General features: G+C 44.3%; 1 protein-coding gene across 1 annotated transcript in view; it reads right to left on the bottom strand.

Annotated features, from left to right (window-relative positions):
• Positions 1 to 13,788, bottom strand: part of IQGAP1 (IQ motif containing GTPase activating protein 1) — a 101,225-nt gene extending 87,437 nt beyond the window's left edge. Inside the window, exons 1-2 of the mRNA XM_019460333.2 lie at positions 13,634 to 13,788; positions 11,748 to 11,847 (exon numbers count right to left, since the gene is read on the bottom strand). Of these exons, the coding sequence (XP_019315878.1) occupies positions 11,748 to 11,847; positions 13,634 to 13,688 (155 nt within the window). The 5' untranslated portion in view covers positions 13,689 to 13,788. The remainder of the gene's footprint in view (positions 1 to 11,747; positions 11,848 to 13,633) is intronic.
• Between the last annotated feature and the right edge of the window lie 13,170 nt (positions 13,789 to 26,958).

Here is a 26,958-nt window from a genome sequence, read left to right as displayed (position 1 = left end):
TCCAATGAGTCAACAGGAAGGTATTCTGAGTAAAGAAGAAATAGAGGCCTTTAGACAGGACTTTCCTCCACCCACAACACCAAAAAATACAGTTCTTGCCAAACGATCCGAGGCAATTTCCAATCCAATTTGCCACTCCTGTCTGCATGAGGTCATTATGTAAAAAACAAGCAACTGGGAAGAAGACATGCCTTTCTAGGCGGAATCACAAGCAAATCCCAGGTTATGAACATGAAAGCCAAACCAGAACTCTCTGGCCTCCCCAAAGTCACCGTATTCAACTACATCACCTCTGCTGCAACCGCTCCCCCTTCCAAGGAAATCATCTTACCGAGCGAGAGTTAGGTCAAAAAAGTTAAACATACACATTTATCACAGATACCTATAAAAATCACTTAGCTAAGATTTTACGTTTGCTATATTTAAGATTTTACTTCAAGTAATCTCTGCACCCACTGTGGGGCTCCAACCCACGACCCCAAATTCAAGAGTTGCACGCTCCACCGACTGAGCCAGCCAGGCACCCCTATGTTTACTACATTTCTTTTTAGCATGAATAAATCTTTCACCAATCATTTAACAGCTACTTATGTACGTCCATCACTATCTTTAGCTCTTCAGTAAATAAAACAAGTATAAAACAAAGTAAAAAAAATTTAAAAAAAGAGTCCAACACTAGTTAGACACAAAGCTACGGGACAAATCAGAGAACGGTCCTCACACAGTCAGAGTGGCAGGCAAAAGACTCTGCAGTAAGTGGGCAGGCTTGCCCATCAGACAGGTAGGCAATTAACACCTGTGGGAACCAGCAGATTTAATGGTGGACTTCAATGTCGCCCCTTCCGTGCCTATAGAGGTCAACAGCACTAGTGTCAAGTTGGGCTTGAACCCCACAGATAGTCACGAGGCCAGCAGACAAGCGATACTAATTCATTTTTTCCCCTCTTCAAAATAAAAATAATGCCCATCTCGCAGTAATGTTGTGTGTAAAGTACTTAATTACAGGCAGTTACTGCCGCTGTCATTATTTTTAGAAGCAGTGGTACTGCGGCAGCAAACTTGCCAGGTCTGGGCACTTGCCAGAACTGAAATCCGGCTCTGCCACTCACTAGACAGGCAAGTCAGCCTCTCCAAGCTTTGCTTTCTTTTCTGTTAAATGCAGATAAGAATAAGCACCTCTTTAAGAAGAGCTAATCACACGAATCAGCTAATCAGCTAATGCATACCAAGTGCTTAGCACAGCGACTCTCATATAAGTGCTCAATACACGGTATTGATAATGACGGTGAAGAGGCAGAGGAACATGATGATCTCGGGGCAGACAGAACAATGTTCTTCATCTTTTTTTTTTTTAATGTCTATTTACTTATTTTGAGAGAAGAGAGACAGAGCTCGGACAGGGGAGGGACAGAGAGAGGCAGAGAATCCCAAGCAGGCACTGCACTGTCAGTGCAGAGTCCGACGTGGGGCTCGACCAAAGGAGCCACAAAATTGTGACCTGAGCGGAGATCAAGAGTTGGGGGTCTAACCGAATAAGCCACTCAGATGCCCCAGACAGAAAATATTTTATATCATGATGTCCTGGCAAATTGCAGGCTTGAGTTTTGGGTTGGTTTTGCTTTTTGGGTTTTTTTTGGGGGGGGGGGGAGAGGGGGGTGTTTGTTTCCCTTTAACCGTTGTAACCCTATTTGAAGTATTTGAAGTATTGAGATTTCTATAATAAAATGCCTTATTGGAAAATAACAATTCTTCCCAACATAGAATTTTAAGAAAAAATTTCAAAACAACATTCAAGCTTAAGCAAGCAAACTTTCTCTTCAAAATAAAACATTAACCAGATCTTTCATTTATATGTTTAAGATTTTTGATTCATGTTCTGTCAAAGCACAGGGATCAATCGGAATAGCAGGAGCTCATCTCGAAGAAAAACCAAGCGGCACAGTCCTGACTGGGTCAGGTGGGACACAGAACTTGTGCGCTCGAGTGTCACTTTACTCAGTTTGCTCAAAGATATGGTCTCTAAGCAACCAGGTCCCAAATTTTAAACAAACAGTCCCGGTCATATGAATCACTTCCGAATGGTCTCACTTTGCCTACCAGCACTTTCTTACACAAATACTTCCTGCGAGGGGTTTATTTAGCAGTCTCAATTGGAAATAACCAGAAGCCATCAAATACCGCATGGCTTAAAAATGTTCAGAATAGGTCCTGCTACCAACAGATATCCCCAAATCGCTAAACTGTGAAGCAGAAGAAATTCTGCAGAAATCAGAGATGGGTCATCATGCAAAGCCAGAAAATTAAATTCCTAGAACATGCCAACTTAGGTCCCCAAATACATTTTTACTATTCTTTCATGGGGAACATTAAAATATACAAACACGATTGTTACTCTGACTCTAAGACTAGAAGAAATAAATGCCAAATTCAGTCAAATAAATAGCCCACTTAGCCCAATTAGACTTTCCCAATCTTGATGGGGGGGCAATCTATACAGTTAGCCGGCCTCTTAACACTGGTTTCCTGTGGTCACACCCACTCTGAGACTTACTGAAAATAAGGGGAACTGGTAAAGTATTCAACCCAACTCTTGGCTCCAACCTCCTTTTTTCCACCTGAAAAGAATGCTATATGTGTCACACTATTCTCCATGAACTAGAGACCATTAAATCTATTAACAAGAATAGAGAGGGAAAAGGAGTGAACAGTCCAAAATGAAAACTGCAATAAGACAAAGAAACTACCATTAACAGAACCAAAGGGGAAAAAACCAAGACAGTAGAAAAATCCAGTAAATCAAAAGATAGATGTGGGACACATATCTAGTCCTGATTTAACATAAACAGACAAAATGGAGAATAGCCATAAAACAAACTACAGAGATCTAACCTACCAACAGGTACCCCAAGACGGAACTAATGAGTCAGAACTAATTATTAGAGGTACAACTCCTTAGAGCTAAAACAAACACAACACAAAACAAAAACAAACAAACCAGAAAGATAATATAAATCAAGAGTCTCCACATTACAGGCAAAATTACTAAGCCAACATCAACTCTAATATATAACTCAAGGAAACTTTAAGAAAGAAGAACTCCACAAGTTTCAAATCATGGAAAATCGTGAGGCAAAAACAAAAGAGAAAAAAGTCATTTGTCATGGAGCTAAAATCAAGCCAGCTTTAGAGGTTTCTAAGTTCTACACATTTTCTCAAGAAAAATGAAATATAGTTTACCATAAAAGAAGAGTGTAGAAATAGAACTGCACTTAATTTAATATTTGACAAAGTAGACATTGATTGCTAACAGGTTGTAAAAAAATTATTTTTAGGTGACAGAATAATTTAGGGGCTCCTGGGTGACTCAGTTGGTTAAGCACCCAGCTTCAGCTCAGGTCATGATCTCGAGGTTTGTGGGTTCCAGCCCCGCATGGGGCTCTGTGCTAACAGCTGGGAGCCTGAAGCCTGCTTCAGATTCTGTATCTCCCCTCTCTCTCTGCTCCTCCCTCGCCTGTGTGAGCTCGTGCTCTCTCTCGTTCTCAAAAATGAGTACTTTTTGGGGCGCCTGGGTGGCTCAGTCGGTTAAGCGTCCGACTTCGGCTCAGGTCACAACCTCATGGTTTGTGGGTTGGAGCCCCATGTCGGGCTCTGTGCTGACAGCTAGGAGCCTGGAGCCTGCTTCGGATTCTGTGTCTCCCTCTCTCTCTGACCTTCCCCATTCATGCTGTGTCTCAAAAATAAATAAACATTTTTAAAAAATTTTTTAATAAAAAAAAGATAAGTATTTTTTAAAAAGGCAACAAGAGGGATTTTTTTTTAAATGACAGAATAATTTGCATAAAATTTATTTATTTTGAGTGTGAGGGTGTGAGCAGGGGAAGGGCAGAGAGAGAGGGGCAGAGAGAGGGGGGGAGAGAGGGAGGGAGGGGAGGAGGGGAGGAAGGGGGGGAGAGAGAGAGAGAGAGAGAGAGAGAGAGAGAGAGAGAGAGAATCCCAAGCAGACTCGTGCTATCAGCACAGAGCCCAATGAGGGGCCCAATTTCACAAGCCCATGACCCATCAGATCATGAGCCTAAATCAAGAGTCAGATGCTTAACCGACTGAGCCATCCAGGCACCCCTAAAATGACAGAATAATTTACAAACACCATGAGATTTAAAGACTTAGATTCCTAACAAAAATTAAGCATTAAATTGAAAAAAGCTAACAATATAAGACTTCACATTTTAGCAAGGCTTTGGAGAATTTGAACTATGGCTTTGAATTGATCAAAGAAATTGCAAAGAGAAAGATTAACATTTGAATTGCATAAAATTGAAAACTTCTGTACAGGGGCACCTGGCTGGCTCAGTCAGTATTGTGCGTGACTCTTTTTTTTTTTTTTTAATTTTTTTTTTTAATTTTTTTTTTTTTTTTTAACGTTTATTTTATTTTTGAGACAGAGAGAGACAGAGCATGAACGGGGGAGGGGCAGAGAGAGAGGGAGACACAGAATCGGAAACAGGCTCCGGGCTCTGAGCCATCAGCCCAGAGCCCGACGCGGGGCTCGAACTCACGGACCGTGAGATCGTGACCTGAGCCGAAGTCGGACGCCCAACCGACTGAGCCACCCAGGCGCCCCTTGTGCGTGACTCTTGATCTCATGGTTGTAGATTTGAGCCCCACGTTGAATGTGGAGATTACTTAAAAATAAAATCTTAAAGAAATTTAACAAAATGAAAAAATAAAACTTCTGTACAGTGAAAAACCAAAATGGCAAATCAAGAGAAAATATTGGTAGCAAATACAACAGGAGGTTGACCATATTATAAGAGAGCTTATGAAAGTTAACATCATGACTCTATTAGATAACCTCATCCACAATGTGAATAAAATAAAAAAAAATTTTTTTTTTAACGTTTATTTATTTTTGAGACAGAGAGAGACAGAGCATGAACAGGGGAGGGTCAGAGAGAGAGGGAGACACAGAATCTGAAACAGGCTCCAGGCTCTGAGCGGTCAGCACAGAGCCCGATGCGGGGCTCGAACTCACGGACTGTGAGATCGTGACCTGAGCCGAAGTCGGCCGCTTAACCGACTGAGCCACCCAGGCGCCCCAAAATAAAATTGATAAACAAGTACATGGGAAAAACGTTTAAACTTTCCAGCAATCAAAGCAATATCATTTTAAACTGGAATAAGTCTAAATAAATTATGGATGTTATGTAACCACTGAAAATAGTAATTAAGACAACGATATAGCAATTAAAAGATCTAAATTTGTGAATACAACTATCTAAAAATTATCTACAACTTTTCCTTTTACTCAGGCCCTTTCTTTTTTCTTTATTATAAAATTCATGATCATTGTAAAAAGCATTTTAAATCTACCGAAGAGCACTAAAATAAAAAGGAAACGTCTTGGGGTGCCTGGGTGGCTTAGTCAGTTAAGTGTCTCTTGGTTTTGGCTCAGGTCATGATCTCACCATTGGTGGGATCGAGCCCCGAGTTCAAGCCCGCTCTTCCTCCCTCTCTCTCAAATAAATAAACATTTAATGGAAAAAAAAAAGAAAAGAAAAGAAAAAGTCTTCTCACACCCCCCACCCCAACTCCCTAGATGTATCTTCTTATTTGAGTTTCCTGTGAAACACAAGCTTAAATCTGAAGTGAAAAAACTAAGGCTACAAACCTTTAGGACTTTGAAAGTGCCCAGAAAATTCTCCAGAAAAGTTTACTAATGCCTCATCACCTTTATGTTAAATCTGCTTTTGCCCCAAGGGCCAGGATAAAGAATACATTTACCCAGTGCCCACTGCATTTCAGCCACTATGCCAGGCACTTAGCCCTCACAGCACCTCCAGAAGATGCGGAGTATCTCCATTCTGCAAAGCACAGATTTAGGCTCACTCCCTCAAGTTAAACAACTTGCTAAACCCGAATCAGAAATCACACCTGCCAAAACTGAAAATCCTCACTCTTTTCACTTCGCATATCCCACTTCGCATATCCCAACAGCCAAGTTTTTTAAAACATTTCAGGTTTGTTTGTTTATTTTTTTTAATGTTTATTTTTGAGAGAGAGAGAGAGAGAGAGAGAGAGAGAGAGAGAGACAGAGTGTTAGTGGGGGAGGGGCAGAGAGAGAGGAGACACAGAATCCGAAGCAGACTGAGCTGTCAGCACAGAGCCCATCACGGGGCTTGAACTCACAAACCATGAGATCGTGACCTGAGCTGAAGTCTGGACGCTTAACAGACTGAGCCACCCAGGTGCCCCAAATGTTTCAGGTTTTTTAAATGTCTGTTTTAATTAATTATAAGTATTATGAGATTACTCATAATACTTATAATTACTCAGTATTATGAGTAGTATGACTTTTCTTAGTACCAACGATAGCTGACTGCCTAATACATACCAGATTACTCTCCATATTTCTTCATTGTAAATTTTGCTGAGTGTCTCAGCTACACCACAGGGTAAAAAGCAGTAAAACGCTTTTCTGACCACAGTAGGAACTAATCCTTCCGTTTGTGCAAAAGGCACTCTTAGCTTGAACAACTTTAATAAAGGCACTTTTAAATGCAACCAACTTCTTACCTCTGAGTCTGTCCAAGGCAGGTGCACCAAGGTAAGTTTCAGAAAATGGAAGTGAGGTTTCCATCTGTATCATCATTTTCAGAGTTAAGACTAAATCCCACCCCATACTTCACCTTGCTAATTATGAATACATGAATGTACCCGGCTTGTAGTCCCAATGTGCCATTAAGTAGCTATATCTATGTGACCCTCTGACTCACACAGGGTCTCATGAGGCAATTTAGTTTTCTCATCTGTAAAAGGAAAATATAGGTCAACCTCCTAAAAAATGAAGGGATATTCCTCCATTTGAGAATTGTAGAGGCTGATGGGTAAGGTACTGTTCTTCTGAATCCCCTCACCTACCCATTTTTTTTTTCTTGCCTAATCTTAAATATCCTTAACTTGCTTTCATGATCATGGTGTGCCAGCCTGGATATATCCAGATGTTACTGAATTCTGCTCCCATGTAGAGATCTAAAGAGCCCATCCTAGAAAATGTTCAATGCCAACAACAAAGTCATATGCACAAAAGAGAATCTGTTCTCAAGAACTGCTTTTTTTCCAAGACACTGTCTCAATTCCCCTAAATTACAGAAGGAAGAGTGCCTGTTTAGTGCCATGCTCTTGTTAACAATGCGAAGTCTCTGCCAGTCTCCAACCAGCCAGAGCCCTGCTTTCCCTTCTACACGGGGCTGGGGGTGTGCTGGGGGGGGCGGGGGGGGTATGCCCTGCCCCTTCAGGTAGCGTATGGACACAGCAAGAGAAAGGTGGCCCATGACAGGTCTTGAAAGGGCATTACAGCAAGCCTCTGAAAGAAGGGACCCTTAACCTTCAACCCCAGAGAGTGCTGGGATTAACTTTCTTCCTGTGACCTTTAAACTAACTGAATTTTCTCCTGTTTCCATTTATACATTCTCCTCACTGCAGACTACGCGTCCTGCCCGGCCTGATATGTTCTCTTCCTGGGTCTGTTCACGTGAACATTCTGACCCTTCTCTGTATCACTTTCTCCTCTCCAAGACCTGAGCGCCTAGTGTAGCTCACATGTTTACACTTCGCCTCTCTCAACTAAGTGAAAATGCTAGTCGTCTCTACCATACAGCTATTCCACAGACCAAACAAATGTGAAGACAATTAGAACAGGCAAAAAGATCAAAATAAACCCACATTTTGGGGCGCCTGGGTGGCTCAGTCGGTTAAGCGTCCGACTTCAGCTCGGGTCACGATCTCACAGTCCGTGGGTTCGAGCCCCGCGTTAGGCTCTGGGCTGATGGCTCAGAGCCTGGAGCCTGCTTCCGATTCTGTGTCTCCCTCTCTCTCTGCCCCTCCCCTGCTCATGCTCTGTCTCTCTCTGTCTCAAAAATAAATAAAAACATCAAAACTTTTTTAAAAAATAAAAATTAAAAAATAAACCCACATTTCAAGTCCTTGGTCTGCTCTGCAGCTCGTAACAAAAAGCCCTGAATCCTCAGATATTTCCTTAAAATAGTAACTTAATTTCCATATTAAAGCTACTCTCCAAAAAATAGGGGAAAGCAGAATCTATTTTCTTATTCCCAATCACTCTAGGTGCACACTTTCATGGAATCAGTCCTAAATCTTCCCACTCAACCTTTCAGGGAAACATGAACCCACAGCACACCCTCATTTCTCTACAAACACCCCTGCACTCACTGTCTCCACACACCGTCTTCACCCTCTCTACACAATCTCCTCTCTTCCCAGGGAAGAGCTCTGTTACAGGTACGGGAGAAAATGGAGTGCCCTGGGATACACAATGGAGCCACTGTACTCCAAGGTGGAGCTTCCAGGGGGAGGAGTAGCAGTACTAGAAATAGAACCGAAGGGGGAAACCTTTTCTCTCCTGGATCTCTCCGACCTTTCTTCCTGGACTTGGAAGGGGTGTGAATTCCAGACCCTGGGGCTCCTCCAACTCGGGAGGGGTGGAGGTGATGAAGGAAACAGGATGGGGGCCGATCCAAAAAGGCAAACTGGGCTTGCGCTAGAGGGGAAAGTGGGGCGCCAACAGCACACGGGGACAGCCCGGCTCACCAGGGTAGAAAACACAACGGGAGCTAAAGCCCCAGCTACGACGGGAGAGCATGTGATCTGTCCGTGGTTTACCTCAAACGCTTTTTAAGGGTGGCAGCAGCCGCTTCATACGGCCAGTAGGGATCCCAGTCTTCTATTCTCTGCAGGGCACCCCAGGCTTCTTCCTAGCCCCCCCGGTAGTAAAATCTAAATACACGCTCCCAACTTGATTTTCTAATCAAAGCTTTCAACAACAACCACCACCGCATCCTGGGATTGCCTCCCTAAAATAAATCAGGCACGTTTCCACGATGCCAGGCCAAAAGGACAATACGCCACTATTATACCCTCCCTTATAACCCAAAGCATAAAAAATAACGAGTATCACCAATGCCTCACTTCCTCGGTCACTTCCTAAGTATGCAAAAGTAGCCAACTAAAAAACACTGCAGGTGATCATGGATGTTAAAGGAAATGGGCTACTTTTCTATTCTGGAAAAAACACCTCAGAGGGACACCTGAGTGGCTCAGTCCGACTCTGGATCTCAGGGTTGAGGGAAAACTCCCAACAGAAAAGAACGGCCCTAGAGCAGATGGAAATGAGCACACAGAATACGCAAAGAAGGAAATGTGATAGAAAGCACCATTCTCGTCAGGCTATCATAACGCAGAGCTCTAAAACTATTTTAAATCTTGCTTCGCAACTAAGGGGGAGCCTATCAGAACCACCAGAACCATTTTTTTTTTTAATTTTTTTTTTTAACGTTTATTTATTTTTGAGACAGAGCATGAACAGGGGAGGGGCAGAGAGAGAGGGAGACACAGAATCAGAAGCAGGCTCCAGGCTCTGAGCCATCAGCCCAGAGCCCGACACGGGGCTCGAACTCACGGACCGTGAGATCGTGACCTGGCTGAAGTCGGACGCTTAACCGACTGAGCCACCCAGGCGCCCCCAGAACCATTTAAAATATATAGGTATAGGGGCGCCTGGTGGCTCGGTCGGTTGAGTGTCCGACTCTTGATTTTGGCTCAGGTCATGATCTCGCAGTTCATGGGTTCGAGCCCTGCATCAGGCTCTGTGCTATCAGTGCAGAGCCTGCTTGGGATTCTTTCTCTCCTTCTCTCTCTGCCCCCACCCCACGCTCACTGCTCGCTCTCTCTCTCAAAAAATAAATAAACTTAAATAAGATATACAGGTATCTGGACCTTCCAGACCTACAGAATCAGAGTCTCTATGGTAAGGCCGAGATATCTGTATTTTTAAGTTCCCCGGGTGACCTAATGCACACACTTGGTTGAGAACCACTGCACGACTGCCTTTCAAAAAACTAATCTTCAGTCAAGAAAACTACAAGTAGACCATGCAGACTCAGGCTTCGGCTTCCTCACTGACATGAAATGGTTAAAGTGGAAGAGGCGTTGAACTAGAGTAGCGGTGGCAAGGGAGTGGTAGCCAAGACGCTCTGTAAAAAGGGAATTTTACTGTGGAAACCCAAGTTTAAAACAAAAGCAGAACTGCCTCGGATGGAGGAAGGAAGGGAGTTGGGGTTCTTCCCTCTCATCCCCAGGTCACCGCAACAGAGACACAGGATGGCCTCTCATTCCAGCTGCGGCTTTCAAATTCTTTGACTTTCCAAAACTAGATCTAGTCCACAGTTTAAGTAACAGGGACCTAATCTTTTTTTTCCATGGGGCCCTTACACACTTCATATGAGAAACATCCCCTTTTCTTTTTTTTTTAAGTTTATTTATTTTGAGAGAGAGAGAGCAAGCGAGCGAGCAGGGCAGGGGCAGAGAGGATCTCAAGGAGCCTCCACGCTCAGCTTAGAGCTGATGTGGGGCTCTATCTCGGGACCGAGATCATGACCTGAGCCAAAATCAAGAGTGGGTCCTTTAACCGACTGAGCCACCGGGCGCCCCTCCTCTTTTCTAATCACATATTCACTTCCTGCTGTCTAACCTTCTATTTAGAAAAACAAGTGTTATTATCATTCTCCCCACCTAAATCACCACTAACCGCCCCCCTGTACCCAGTCTAAGGGAAGAGGTTTAAGCTCAGCAAAGAAGCCTGGATTCAAGACATCAGAATGCTGTTAGAGAGTCCCAGGGACGGAAGAAGGAAAACAGAACCAGGGAGGGGCACAAAAGGGACCATGTCTTTCGAGAGGAAAAGGAAAAGAGCTGAAAGGCTAACACTTGTAACTTCAGGAACACATGGATGTTTGTTGTATTGTTCTCTGGACTTTCCTAAAAGTGTTTTAAGAGCCTCAGAATTAACAAAACAAAAATACTCTTGTTTGTTAACACTACTGAAACATCCTTGATTTTCATTGGACTTTGATCACAAATACCTTTCATTACCCCATGCTGGCCTTTTCCACCAAAGCTCACACGTAGGAAACAACATCTGTAATTATATCTATCTGCCCTGGGGCCTTGCAAAGGAATACCAGCACCAAAACAAAACTGAACCACTGATAGCAAATAGACACTCTAAGAGTAAGACCACCAGGTGTCCCAGCATCTGAAAAGGGAAAACCGCCCTTGTACGTTCACTTCCCAAAAAATGCAGAGGATGGTGACTCCGGTAAACTTGGAATACTGCCAAACCGGTGGACCTTTCCCCAGAGTCCTACCAAGAGGAAAATGAATCCAATTCATATATAAATCAAAACCAGTGAAACACCAGGCTAAGAACTTTAAACTTCAAAAAATGCTATTTCAAAAAAAACCAAAATGCTATTTCTGGGCCGCCTGGCTGGCTCAATCATAAAGCCTGTGATTCTTGATCTCAGGGTCCTGAGTTCAAGCCCCGTGTTGGGTATGGAGCCTACTTAAAAAGACACACGCAAAAGAAAAGTTTGGGGGAAAAAACCCCCACAAACTGCTATTCTCCCCTACAGCTCGTAGCGCCCCAAAACATGCACGATACGCATAAAACCAAACACAGATCTGGGAATTTTTCGGAATACATAAGCGCCCATCAGAGTTTCACGATAAGCTGCTATCGAGGCCACTTGTTCCCGCGAATAAATACCCTACCTATACTTATTCCTTCAAACTACCAGCCTCCGACAGTCACACCTAGGACATATTCAAAGAGATCTTTATCTGTGTTCACATCACAACAGCTCCCTTCTCTGCAGCCGGCCAATCCTTACCTCTTTGCTTCTTCCAAATGACAAAGGTACTCATAAGCCACATTCTGACGTCTCCTTTCGTCCATCTCCTCTGCAGTGAGTCTCTCATTATCCAGGACAGCTAAAACATGAAAGGAAGAATGTAAACACAAGAATCTGTAACCCTTCTGACAGATAAAAGAAAGCCACGGCATCAAATTCCTGTTAGTCACCTGGCAGGTCAGGGTAACCTGTGGACGTGTGGATGGCCAGATGCACTACGAGGACTTTCCTAAAACAGGAACTAGGGGGTTTCAACTACATTCGTCTTACCCTTTTGTTAAAAGTGTCATCATACAGACTTGTACGAAATTTTAGTACAAGTTTGTTGTCACTTGACAAATACTGAGTTGAGATTTTGGCCCAACTCTGTTCTGGTCTATCTACCAGACTCTCTCCCAATACAGAGCTGAGAGTGTTGTTTTCCCCTTGTTTATTAATAACCCAAGGCAGCAGTCATTGAGAACTAAGTGGCGGTAATTATGTGCAACGCCTTACATGCATTCTCTCACGGAAGTCCCACAACAATGCTCTGATTATCACTCCCATTTTACAGATGAGGAAACTGAGGCCGGGTGCTCTTAGCTCTACCGCTAATAAGCGGTTGCCGGGCCTGGATTCCAACCCAGGCAGTCTGTCTCAAATCTGCCAACTTCATGGGCACCCGGGGTATGGCATCGACTCCTGACTCCTTGGGATGGCATTCAAGGCCTTTTCCAATTTGGCCCCAACTACTTCTGGAAACTCTTCTCCCTCTCCCCACCACTGTGTGCCCTACCCCGCTCGGCCCCCACCACTCCGGGCCCTTGGTGCTCTTTCCCCCAGCCTTGTCTCTGACCCCACGCTGCCCAACGTCACGCAGCATCCGCCAGAGCTCCGTTCACGTGTCACTACCTGCGTTCTTACCGCCTTCCCCCCACCCCTCCGCCACATCCACCTTCCTGCTTTTGCCCGGCTGGCTCAGCATCTTTTATCTTTCTTACACCTCGCTATCATTAGCTCGTACACCTGTCCTTCTCTGATTGAGACGCTCTTGGCAGGCAGGGCCTGCTCTTACTAATTCCACAAACGTGACACAATCCCTCACACATAACTGTTGAGTGAAATTATCCTAAAAGCGGACCATCACTCTCACAAGAGAAAATAAAAACGAAATCTCAGGATTCCAAAGGACCCTCCTGCGGCCAGCGGTAGCTGGGCCGCCTACAAGCTCAGTGCCGTCCCCTGGACGGCTACAGAAAACGAGGTTCGGAAAAATGAGGAAGTCACAGGGGTTCTTTTTTTTCTTTTTTTCTTTTTTTTTTTTTTTTTTTTTTCTCTCTCTCTCGCTGTTTTAATTTTTGAAAGCCTGACCAGGGAACGAAGCCCGAGCAAGGTGAAGTGGCCCGCCCCGGGCCGCACGTCTCCGCTGGCCCGGGGCCCCCCGCAGGTCCCGACCCCGGGTCCACGTCGCAGGCGGCACCCGGGGCAGCGCCTCCCCGCGAAGCGCGAGCGGAGCCCAGCGCTCCGGGACACGCCCTGCCCCGGCCTCCTGCCACCTCACCCTAGGCCGTCTCCCCCAAATCTCGGCGGCGCTGCGAGGCGGGAGGCTCTGGGTGGGGCCCCTCGCGTCGCGGCGCCCGGGCTCAGGCGAAGAGGGCCGCCTGCGCCCCCGCCGCCGCCGCCGCCGCCGCCGCCGCCGCCTCCGAGCCCAGGTCGCGCGCCTCGCCGCCCCTCCCGCCCGCCGCCCGGCCCGGCCGGCTCTTCCGGGTCCGCGCGGCCCGCAGCCGCCCTGCCGCGCCCGCCCGCCCGAGCCCCCCGGGAAAAAGGCGCCTCGGAGGCAGCGAGCCCGGCCCCGAAGCCCCCGCGCCGCAGAGCCCCGCACTCACAGCCATAGTGCGGCCGGACCACGCCCAGTCCGTCAACATCGTCCGTGGCGGACATGGCGGCCGAGCCCGGGTCTCTGCTGAGGAAGCGGTGAGACCTTGAAGGCGCGGCCGACGGCAGCTGCGGCTCCTGCAGAGTGCGCGGGCTGCCTTGCTCCCTGAGGCCCCGCCCCCGCCCGTCGGCCCCGCCCCATCCGACCCCGCCCCTCCGGCCCCGCCCTGCCGCGCCTCGCCCTGCCGCGCCGAAGGCAGCTGGGGTGGGGGCGGGGCCCGAGCCGCTCAGCCCCGCCCAATCCCCGCCCCTGACGGTAACGCCCTCAGGAGGCGGAAGGAAGGGGGCGGAGCCCACCCGTCCCCGGCGCTCGCGGTCCTCCTCGTTCCGCGGGAAAGGCGGCCCCCGCCCTGGAGCCCTGCCCTGCCGGCCGCCGCCCCACCGCACCTCGGGGACAGAGAACGCCGCCTAACCGAAACAGCATATTGTTCCTAAACTAGAAGAGGAGGTTGCGCAGAAGAAAAAGATATTCCAGAAGAAACAAAAGCTTATGGACCGGGATTAAATTCAGCGTTAAATAAAAGCACATAAAAGTTTAAAAAAAAAAAAAAAAGGCTTGAAATAAAAACCATGGCCCCTCCTCTTTTCCCCTGCCGGTGGAGCTAAACTCCTTTGCACCAAAGCGCTCCAGGAAGGCGTCCTTTGCAGTGACCCAAAGTGTTCTTGAGGAACAGAAGCAGGACCCAAACTGCCATAAGGGAGGCACAGCCCTGCAGCCTGGCCTCAGTCTTCTCTCCAGATTCGCCCCTCGTCACCAGATTAGAACGGCTTAACACCACCCCCCCCACACACACACACCGCGTACTTGAGAAGTGGATGCTAAAACAGGAGACTGTCCAAGCCTCCTTCTCTTAGTTTCCCCTGCCTCTGTTCTTCCTAAGTTCCTCTTTTCTCAGGGGATTCTTTGCCCTTTTTTAGGATGCCTCTTCCCCTTGCAGCTTGTGGCCTGCCCTTAAAATATTGGTATTCATTGGAATTCTGTTCTTAGCCTCTTCTGTTTTTTTGCCCGCTCCTTCTGGGTTTTTTTTTTTTCCCCCATTTTACGCACTCTTTCTGGATATTTTTATTCTTACTCACCTTAAACTGCTGAAGAGCTTTAAATGTACATTTCCAGACCAGGCTCTGTAAAAGACCCGACTCAGTATTTTCAGCTGTGTAATGGACATGTCCCTCTGTGAATCCTGCAGACGCTTCAAATTTAACGTGTTGAACACTGACTCTGTTCCTACGATAGTCTTTGTTAATAGAAGTGCTCTGTTGGCCATCAGGACACCCCAGCCTCCCTGCCTCACTCCACACATCCAGCCAGTGTTCTGAAGTGTCTTGCTTTTGTCTCTATCCCCATTGTGATTATACTGTTTAGATTGTCACCATCTCTGTTTTCTCTTTGGCCAACTCACTCCTCACTGTCACCAGCGTGTTCTTCCTAAAGTGCAAATGCCTTTGCATTCCTCCTTTTTACATTTTTCTCATTATTCCCTTCAGGATATGGTCCAAGTTCCTTAGCATGCCGAATAAGCCCCTTCATAGCCTGACTCCAGGCTTTTTGGTCTAGCCTTTTTTCAACTATTTGCTCTTCCTTCAAAATATTAAAGCGAGGACCTTGAAAACCTAGAACAAAACACTTTCCATTAAAAAAACAAGCAAAGGGTGGTGCCTGGGTGGCTCAGTTGGTTGAGCGTTGGACTCTTGATTTTGGCTAGCGTCATGATCTCATGGGTTCGGGAGATGAGCCCAGCATCAGGCTCTGCTCTGACAACGAGAAGCCTGCTTGGGATTCCCTCTCTCACCCTCTCTCTCTCTCCTCCCCCCACCCCCACTCATGCTCTCTCTCTCTTTCAAAATAAACTTAAGAGAATAAATAAAAAATTAAAAAAACAGGCAAAGGTTTAATTATTACAAATTCAAAAGTTAGTTCTTTCTAAAATTGTCAAGTTCAGCTTACAAATTTTATTATTCTAAGCCTAGCATATTTTACCAATCACTTTTCAGAAACTTTGAATACTTTTTGGTCCCATTTACAAACTTAGTTAATTCAACATCTCCAATCATTTAAAATTATGTCTATAAACTTAATTTATTTGGTTTCCCATTTAATTTCTTCAGTTTTCTAACCTAGAAACTTTTCAAGGCTTAGCAATTCTTATAAATTAAATAAACTTACAAAAAATGAATCTAAATTTCTCTTAAAAAGCCCAGTTCCATGTGCAAACTTAGTAAGATATCAACTCACAATCTTAAGTCTAAAACTAATCCAGTAGACATATAAGACTGTCACTCGAATAAGCCAAATTTTCTTAAACATTGCAAGTGCATAAAATGTGAAATATGCACATATTTCTTCTTTAATGTTTACTTTTTTTGAGAGAGAGAGAGAAAGAGCGTGAGATGGAGAGAGACAGAGAGAAAGGGAGACAGTATCTGAAGCAGGCTCCAGGCTCTGAGCTGTCAGCACAGAACCTGATGCAGGGCTTGAACTCACGAACTGTGAGATCATGATTTGAGCTGAAGTCAGACACTCAACCGACTAAGACACTCACGTGCCCCTGCACATATTTCTTCTTAACCCCAACATATTAGTCCCATAGTTTTTACCCCATTAAGCTTTTCTGTACTAATTTTAAAGCTTCTCTGAGTTGAAAGGTACATAGCTGCTAAGAAAGTTTCCAACCTAGTTAATTAAGATTATTTTTAAATTTATTTTATTTTATTTTATTTTATTTTTGAGAGAGAGAGAGAAAGAGAGAGAGAGAGAATGAGCAGAGGAGGGGTAGAGAAAGATAATCCCAAGCAGACTCCACTGTGAGCACAGAGCCTGACATGGGGCTTGAACTCACAAACCTTAGATCATGACCTGAGCCAAAATCAAGTGTTGGGCACTTAACCAGCTGAGTCACCCAGGCACCCCTATTTTATTTTATTATAGAGAAAGAGTGCACCACCCAGGCCTGCAAGCAAGGGAGGGGCAGAGAGAGAGAGAGAGAGAGAGAGAGAGAGAGAGAATCCCAAGCAGGCTCCCCACCCAGCTCAGAGCCCCTCGAGGGGCCGGATCCCACAACCGTAGGATCACGACCTGAGCCGAAATCAAGAGTTGGTTGCTCAACCGACTGAGCCACCCCAGGAGCCCCAAGATTACTTTTGATCAGAGATTTCCATTAGATATAACTCCTGGAGCTTCAGACTTTCAGGACCATTTTTCTCATTGTGCCAACTGTCACTTTGAGCTGTTTTCTATATTATGTCATAGATTTGAAAACTTGTTATCTATTCCTCTGACTACCCTTAGAAATCAGCAAGTCCTATCCAGTTTACCTTTTGATTTTATTTTCTATGTCTTGGCTTTTAAAACACTTACCTATGTTTTCATTTTAATTCTAAAGACCTTTGGAATGGATGGAATCCAAATACATAAATGTGTTTTATCTCTAATGATAAAATTATGAACCTAATACGCTCAGGCATTTTTTTTTTTTTTTAAGTAAGCTCTAGGTCCAGGTGGGGCTCGAATTCATGACCCAAAAAACTCTACCCACTGAGCCAACAAGACACCCCCTGTGAGTCCTTTCTTATTCCTAGAAACATGCAATTCTAACAGGTATTTAAATCAATCTCCCATTGAATTTCAGATATCTCACATAGCTTTATCTGATGTTCACAAATTAAGCCATTCTTCATAATTATACTAACTGAAAGCTACTGAGGCTTTATGAGACTAAGTGTTTTGTATTTATTTTCTTTTCTGAACTTCCTGATAATTCTACAAAGTAAGAACTCCTAGGGGTGCCAGCTGGCTCAGTCAGTAGAGTAGAACTTACTTTAAAAAAAAAAAAAAAAAAGGAAGAAAGAAAAGGAAAGGAAAGAACTATTATTATCTCTAATTTACAGATGAGAAGTGGAGAACTAAGTAATTCAACTGAAGCCACGTAGTAAGAGGCAGAGCTGGAACTCAAACCCCAAGTCTAATGACAAAGCCCCCATGCCTGGTCAATAAACCTGAGATTCAGGGAAATGCACATGAAGACCATCCTTGGCCACTTAGTACTTCTCACCTATCAAAGTAGCAATATTTTGTTTGTTTTCATTGATACTGTTGGCAAAAAGTGACAAAGCGACCACTCTCCTACAGAGCTGCTTGGGCTGTAAATTGATACAATCTTTCTGAAGTCCAAATTGGCATTAGGCAGCTACCCTTCAACCAAGGAATTCCTCTCTTGAAATTTATCAAAATAAAACTATTTTCTTTCTTTCCTGCTCTTTTTAAGTAAACTCTGCCCCAATATGGGGCTGGTACTCACAACCCCAAGATCAAGAGTCACGTGCTCTACTGACTCAGCCAGCCAGGTGCCCCATAATGAAAATACTTTTAAGGTGCAAAAATTAGCAATAAATACGCTTATGGAAATGTCTTAAATGCCCATCATTAGGCTTTGAAATCAGCAATGGCACCCCCACACAATGAAATGCTAGACACCCCTAACAGCGATAACTTGTGGTTCTGGTCACGTTTGACTGGCTACCAGGAATATATATATGGACCAGAACTGCAGCAAGAGAAAAACAGGACTCATGGAAGGCTGAAGGCATGGCTCTGTTCCTCTGAGCATCTCTGCTTCTCTACAGGTCTGCTCTTACCCCCCCCCCCTCCTCTTTTTGACAACCAGCCTCCTCCATTCTAGTTTTTTCTGCTCCTTCACAACTATGACTTCTATTTATTTGGCTTCCCATGGCCTTAATTCAAAGCCATGACATCCTTACGGCATCAGCTCCTTTGAGGATAGTCTCAGTTGCCCAATTCCATAACCCAGTGGCATGATTGGCCCAGCTCATCTTTCCACCTCCCAGGTATGCCTCTGATCGCCCACAGGGAGGCTGCCCTTCAATCAGATGCCAATCCTTTGGTTCATTTAGCTGTGGTCGGGAGATACAGCCAAGTAAGGATAGAAAACTAAGAGCTGGGCAATGTTTCCTTCAATGGGAGGCTGGCTAGGCAATGCTGTCAATCTTTGGGTGACTCGTATTTTTTTTAATTCTTCTTTTTTTTTTTTAATGTTTGTGTATTTTGGAGACAGAGAGTGTGTGTGCCCACATGCTTTGGAGGGTCAGAGACAGAGGACAGAGAGAGAGACTATCCCAAGCAGGTTCAGCACTGTCAGCACAGAGCCTGATAACAGGGCTTGATCTCACGAACAGTGAGATCATGATCTGAAACAACATGGGGTCTGATGTTTGACCGACTGAGCCACCCAAGTGCCCCTGATGGTGGGTATTTCTAATATTTCTAATATGATGCCTAAATGAAAATAACAAATTGCAAACCAATAAATATATTATGATACCATTTTTGCTTTAGAAGCATAGAAATAAGAGCACCTGGGTGGCTCGGTTAAGTGTCTGACTTCAGCTCAGGTCGTGATCTCACCATCAGTGAGTTCAAGCCCCACATTGGGCTCTGTGCTGACAGCTCAGAGCCTGGAACCTACTCCAGATTCTGTCTCCCTCTCTCTCTGCCCCTCCCTGCTCACACTCTGTCTCTCTCTCTCAAAGATAAATAAAACATTAAAATATTTTTTTAAAAAGTATACAAATAAATACATATAGATGTGCATGTGAATAGAAAAAAAGAGCTTTGAAGCATACACATCAATATATTAACAGTAATTTCCCCAGGTAGTGGAGTTACAAGGGATTTTGTGGAATTTGTTTATTTGCTTTTTTCTATTAACCAAGTTTTCTACGATGAGGTACTCAAAATACTCTTTTGTCAGTAAGAATAAATATGAATAAAGTTAGTAACTATGAAATAAATGAATGAAAATTAAATTACCACAGATGTTGGCGAGGATGCAGAGAAAGGGAAGCCTTGTGCACTTCTGGTGGGAATGCAAACTGGTGCAGCCACTCTGGAAACAGGATGGAGGTTCCTCAAAAAATTAAAAATAGAACGACCCTACAACCCAGCAATTGCACTATTAGGTATTTATCCAAAGGATACAAAAATGCTGATTTGAAGGGACACATGCACCCCCATTTTATAGCAGCGTTATCGACAATAGCCAATTTATGGAAAGAGCCCAAACGTCCATCGACTGACAAGTGGATAAAGAAGATGTGGTATGTATGCAAATGGAATACTGCTCGGCGATGAAAAAGAATGAAATCTTGCCATCTACAAGAACGTGGATGGAACCAGAGTGCATTATGCTGAGTGAAATAAGTCATGCAGAGAAAGACAAACAGATTTCACTCCTGTGTGGAATTTAAGAAACACGACAGATGAACGTAGGGGAAGGGGAGGAAATCTAAGATAAGAACAGAGAGGGAGGCAAACCATAAGAGACTCAAATACAGAGAACAAATTGAGGGTTGCTGCAGTGGAGGCAGGTAGGAGGACGGGCTAGGTGGGGGATGGGCACTGAGGACAGGTGGCTGATGGGCACTAAGGAGGGCACCTGTTGGGACGAGCACTGCGTGTTGTATGTAAGTGATGAATCACCGGGTTCTACTCCTGAAACCAATACTACGTGGTATGTTAACTAACTTGAATTCGAATTTTAAAAAGTAATAAATTACAAAATAATTAGCCAAATGGCCATTTTGGGAGATAAAATTGGTTCATAAGCTCAAGGAATTTATAGACTCCTGGGAATGGAGTAATATTAACAGGACAGATTCAGATAAGCACCATAATAGAAGTTTCTCTTGACCTGGAATACCTTTAACCCCCTTATCTGCCTGGGAAACTGCTACTCAACTTCCCAGACCTAACTTACATGTCACCTCCTCCCCCCAGGCAAAATTAATCACTTCCTCATTCATTTCCCAGAAGGACTCTAGAAACCACACGTCTTCAAAAAGAACTCCCAAGTTTTTCACATTTTAATACTTCTGAAATCAGAATAGGATTTACAATCAGTCATTTAAAAAACCAAAACACAGGGACACCTGGGTGGCTCCTTCGGTTAAGTGACTGACTTCGGCTCAGGCCATGATCCCAAGTTCGTGAGTTTGAGCCCCACACTGGGCTTTGCAGTGACAGTACACAGCCCGCTTTGGATTCTCAGTCTCTCTCTCTCTCTCTCTCTCTCTCTCTCTCTCTCCCTTTCCTCCAGCCCATGCTGTCTCTCTCAAAAATAACTAAACATTTCAAAAAATAATAAAAAAAAAACAACAAAAAACTAGCCAGCTACCAGTATAAGAAGTAGATGAGAAAGTAACATAATTATCATTGCTTGCAGATGTGCAATTTTAATTTCTCAGAAAAGATCAAAGAACTGTCAGCGCTAGAATTAATGACAGATCCACTCTTTTGGAATAGTTAAATGGATCCAAATAAAGTTAGACTCTTCACAAAAAGCTTGGCTCCAACTTTGGTTTACAGAAGAGGCTAAGTAAGTAATTCCAGGGATAAATGTATGCTGTTGTGGATCAAGTTTTTTAAAACATACATTTGATAGGATAGTCTGATGATGATGATATAAACTCTACCCCCAAGGTGGGGCTCAAAAATCATGACCCCCAGAACAAGAGTCGCATGCTCTACCAACGCCCCTAGGCGCCCCTAGGATATTCTAAATGTCCCAAAAGGCTGTTGGAATTTGATGATGCAATCCCACAAGCAAAGGTGTCTTTGATTCCAGGAAGTCTGCAACCTTATATGAGTCCATTATAGCACTTAGTTCATGGAATTACAATTAGTTATTTACTTATCCACCTTCCCAAACAGACCATTAACTCCTCAAAGACAGACATTTGGGTAACTAAACTCAGCATGAATAGTTAACAAATGTGACATCTTTACTGTTGGAATTTTAAGATTTGCTTTTTATTCATTTATTGATGGATTCCCGGGGACAGACAGGAATACTTTTAACTGCTTTGGTCCCTTATGTTGTATGAGAGCTCACAGGGTTTTAGATACCAGCATCTTCTGAAAGAGGCTGGAAATCTGAGGCTCCAGCTCCTCAACACTTTTAAAGGTCACGTGTCACAGGGTGCCTGGGTGGCTCAGGCGGTTAAGTGTCTGACTTTGGCTCTCAAGTCATGATCTTGCAGTTCATGAGTTCAAGCCCCACATCGGACCCTGCTGTCAGCACAGAGCTCACTTCGGATCCTCTGTCCCCCTCTCTCTTTCTGTCTCCCCTTCTCTCTGCCCCTCACATGCTTGCACTCTCTTAAGAATAAATAAACATTATAGGGCATCTGGGTGGCTCAGTCAGTTAAACATCTGACTTCTGCTCAGGTCATGATCTCACTGTTCACAAGTTCAAGCTCCGTGTCAGGCTCTGTGTTGACAGCTCAGAGCCTGGAGCCTGCTTTGGATTCTGTGTCTCCCTTTCTCTCTGTCCCTCCCCTGCTCACACTCTGTCTGTCTCTCTCTCTCTCTCTCTCTCATAAATAAATAAGCATTAAAAAAAAAAAGAATAAAGATTAAAGAAAAAAATAAAAAGAAAACTAATGCATATGCCCAAAGACATTGGGTGTATGTGGAGGGGAATGAGGTGGTCTTACTAAATATGCTGATGACAAAATCTTGCATAAAATGGACCGTGAGCTAGCTGGGCACCCTATTCCTCTCCAACAGGACTGACTCCATATATTCAATGAGTCTTTTGCGCAGATGTATCCAATAATAAATGGGTATTCAATCTGATCTCTGACCTGATTTCTTTGTCTTCTTATAGCCTAAACAACTTGGGTAAACTAAGGGTAGAAATGCAAAAGGAATCATAGGCAGCAAATTACAGTATAGCATCAAGCGGGTCTTTGTGGTTTTTTTTTTTAATTTTTAAAATTTTTTTTTTATTTTGAGAGAGATAAAAAAGCACAAGTTGGGGAGGGGCAGAGAGAGAGGGAGACACAGAATCCAAAGCAGGCACCAGACTCTGAGCTGTCAGCACAGAGCATGACACGGGACTTGAACCCACATACTGTGAGATCATGACCTGAGCGGAAGTTGGATGCTTAACCGACTGAGCCACCCAGGTGCCCCAGGAGCAAAATGTTTTAGCTACCTGTTTATAATTGCGGCCATTTACCAACTTACTATGTTCCAGAATGTTCTAGGCCGTGTGTGTGTGTGTGTGTATGTATATATACATATATATATATATATATATATATATATATATTCTTATATAATCTTCATAATAACTCTATGAGAAAGATATTATTATCTTCATATTATAAATGAGGAAGCAGGTACAAACAGGTTAGCTATTTTGCTCGACGTTGTAAGGTTCAGAATTAGGAATCCAGTGGTCTAGGTCTTTCTGATTCTAAAATCTCTGGCAAATTACCATTCACTCCACCTCCCAGTTACAAACAGCATATCGCTGAGAAGTTGTTTGTTCGCTTTTTGCACGTGCCTCATTCCCCCTGGAAACCCTTTGAGAAACATTCGTGAACATCTGTGTCCTGGCCGAGGGACAACTGACGAGAAAGACCCGGACGTTGTGGGAGGAAGACAGGAAGTCAGCCCAGAATGGAGTTGGGGCATTGGTTTCCGGGTTGGGGTTAGAATAGGCCGCAAGACATTACTGTTGCTGTCTCAAGGCTAAAGACAAAGGATAACTATAAAGACCTACCAAGAGACATAGTTAGGAACCATGAGCTCAGAAGGTACCCAGATCAAAGTATGGAGAAAAGAGGTCATTGAAACAGGAGCCCCCTCCTCACAGGCCTGGATCCTGAGACAAGCCTGCACGGGCAGAGTTCTCTCGTGGCCTGCCTTTTAAACATCGACACGATGACAGTAGGTCACTAGGTACAACAGTGAACTTGTAATAGTGCCATCCAGGTCCAATTCTAAATGTTTGACATGAATCATCTTTTTGGATCGTCGCAACAGGCCTAGGAGACAATTTAAGGATACGGAAACAGACTCAGAAAGGTTAACTAATTTGGGGCACCTGGATGACTCAGTTAAGCGTTCGGTTCTTGACTTCTGCTCAGGTCATGATCTCACAGTTCGGGGGTTCGAACCCCACATCTGGCTCCATGCTGGCAGTGCGGAACTTGCTTGGGATTCCCCTTCCCTCTCTCTCTCTCTCTCTGTCTCCTCTCATGTGCTCTCTCTCTCTCTCTCTCAAAATAAATAAATAAACTAAAAAAAGAAAAAAGAGTTTACCTTATTTTCCAAAGATTACACTTGTAATTAGTGACATACCCAGAATTCAAACTGCACTTGACCCGAAGCCCATGTATGTGAACACTCATCTGCTGATGTGCCAACCCCTGTCTGTGGCCGTAGCTACCTAGAGAACTGAGTTGAAAGATTTGTGAGGCCACATCCACCAAGAACATCATGAGCACTGCCATGACAGAGTACTCTCGTGGAGCTTTTGGACATCAAGAAATCATTTGAGGGTGCCTGGGTGGCTCAGTTGGTTAAGCATCTCACTCATGATTTCAGCTCAGGTCTTGATCTCAGGGTGGTGAGGTCAAGCCCCACGCTGGGGATGGAGCCTACTTTAAAAAGAGGGAGGGAGGAAGGAAGGAGGGAAAAAACTGTCATTTGAGGAGTGCTAAGCACAGAATAGTTGCCTTTTTTTTTTTTTTTTTATAGTAAGCTCTACACCCAATGTGGGGCTTGAACTCAGAACCCCGAGGTCAAAAGTCACATGCTTTACCAACTGAGCCAGCCAAGAGCCCTGAGAGCAGTTGATTTTTACTAGATGTTGGAAGGTTTCCTAGAAGAGGTGTTATTTAAGCAAGTCTTCCAAGGAATAACCAGTGGAAAGTGTGAGAAAGCACAACTTGGGAAAACTATAAACAAAGCCAGGGAATTATAAAAATGTATTGTGTATGGGCATGTGTTTGTGCATATGTGCCCCACTTACCTCCTAGCTGCCTCACTCTTCCCCAAGAGCAGAAGCCAACATGGTGCTTCAAGAAGTCCAAGTGGAACCTCTTTGGAAATATGCCCAATCTTTGTAGAGGCTGTGACCTCCTCTTTCCTCAGAGACCATGGGTTGTTGGTTGGGTAATGAGTGGATATTTTGGGTGAGAAGGGCTACAAGTCACCTCTCCCTTTTTCACTCCCCAGTCAAGATTGGTATTCAGGTGGCAGAATGCTCACATTCTTGGAGGAATGCTGCTTTGCTATGGGCCCTTCCAGAAGCGGAGTACAGAAAAGCTTACAAGGCCTTTTCGTGAGATTATGGGCAAACTGGCAACATTTTTACCACCACTTATATTGCTAGAATAGAGCAATGTAAAGTACCGTGAGACTTGAAACATAGATAAAGACTGTCACGGACAAAAATGAGACACAGACACATGTAGCCATGTTCCTCCCTCAGACACTAATTAACTGACCCACATCCAGCCTGGCGAGAAAATGGCCAAGTTCTAGCTTGTTCCTCACAGTATAGAACTGGGTTCCCTGAACCATAAGTACCAATCGTGTTGTTCAGTTCAGTGGACTCATTGGCAACACCCTCATGTATCAGAGTGTCTTATGTAGCAGAATTCGCATGTGAAGCTCAAACAAAGCTTAAATTTCAAGATCAGGCCTTGTATTCACCTACTCGTTTATATACCAACTGCCCTAAGTGACACTTCCTTCATGGAGCCTTCCTTGATGCTCAGGAGTATAGCCCATCTCTGGTTTCGGATTCTTCTTCTTCTTCTTCTTCCTCTCCTCCTCCTTCCTCCTCCTTCTCCTCCTTCTTTAGAGAAAGAGAGAGAGCACAAGCAGGGGAGAGGGGCAGAGGAAGAGAGAGAGAGAACCTTAAGCAGGCTCCAGGCTCAGCTCAGAGCCTACAACCCTGGGATCATGACCTGACCTGAAATCAAGAGTCGGGTGCTCAACCAGCTGAGCCACCCAGGTGCCACTCATATTCTTCTTTGCATTGAAAACGATGTGTCTGTAGGTCTGTTTCCCCCAACTATTCTATGTGTTTCTTTTTTTTTAAACTCTTTAAAAGATCTTATTTATTTTAATTAAACTTTATACACAATGCGGGGCTCACACGACCCCAAGATCAAGAGTCACAGGCTCTACCAACTCAACCATCCAGGCATTCTTCCATATGCTTCTTGAGAGAATTGTCATGTTTATGCTGTATTCCCAGCACCTTGGGCTGGGTCTGGATATAACAGGTGTGTAATGAGTGTTTAGTGAATTACATTGAATAAGGTGGAGAGATACAATGTGGGGATGGGCATGTATTCATATATTCTATTTGTGATACACCTCGGACTCTGAAGAGGTAGGACAGGCTGTGCTGGGGCTAATTCAAGGCTTAGATGCTGAAGTGAAGTGTTTTGGGTTTCCATCAGTTGAATCCAAGTCACCTAGATAAAGAGATGTATGTACTCAGTACACAAATGATAGATTCAGAGCAAGAGCCATGCTCAAGAGTAAAAGCAAGCTTCTGGCTTCAGAATTCCCAGATTGTGTTTTAGATAATCTGATGGGTGGCTAAAATAGGTGGGATCCATATGTCATCCTGGCTGCAGGGAGAGAAGCTGAACATCTGTAGACAGGGGCCTCATTGTGGATGAAGACTCCAGTATCTGGGGCAAAAGGCAGGGTCATACCAGAAGAGACAAGAAAGGAGAGTCAATGCCAGAGCTCACGTAAGGGTCTTCAGTTCTACAATAAGGAGATCCAATGCTCTCCTGTAGACAATAGGGAATTATTTAAGACTTTATAAGCAGGGGAGGAGTATGATTTGGTTCAACAAAGATTCATGAAATGTTTACTTTGCACTAGGTACTAACAAGGACATAAAGTTGAGTTAAAGGTAGTCTCTGTCCTTTAGACAAGTACACACGATGAAATAAAGTAAGTGAAACCCAAGATGTACAAAGGGTTAGAGAGATCGAAAGGAGATCCTGTCCACCAGATGGAGAAGATCTGGAAATATTTCACAGAAAGGGAGTGCTTCAAAGGGGCCCTAAATTTATGAACATAGAATTTATGAACATAGAATTCACTAAAGAGGAAACATGAACAATCAATAAACTTGTTTTATGGGTTTTTTTTTCTTTTCAATTTTTAAGTAAGCTCTATGCCCAATGTGGGGCTTGTACTCATAAACCCAAGATCAAGACTCATATGCTCTACTGACTGAGCCACCCAAGCACCCCAATACTCAATAAACTTGTAAAAGCTGTTCAACTTCCCTACTAATTAGGGAGATGCACGTTAAAACCACAATGAGATGTCAAGGTGCCTGGGTGGCTCAGTCGGTTGAGCATCTGACTCTTTATTTTGGCTCAAGTCATGATCCCAAGGTCATAGAATCAAGCCCTGCATTGGGCTCTGTGC

This window comes from Panthera pardus, unplaced genomic scaffold (assembly GCF_024362965.1).
Source record: "Panthera pardus isolate Hobbes unplaced genomic scaffold, ASM2436296v1 HiC_scaffold_23, whole genome shotgun sequence".
Taxonomy (NCBI): domain Eukaryota; kingdom Metazoa; phylum Chordata; class Mammalia; order Carnivora; family Felidae; genus Panthera; species Panthera pardus.
The sequence above is the reverse complement of the archived record's forward strand: the minus strand, read 5'-3'. Positions and strand labels throughout refer to the sequence as shown.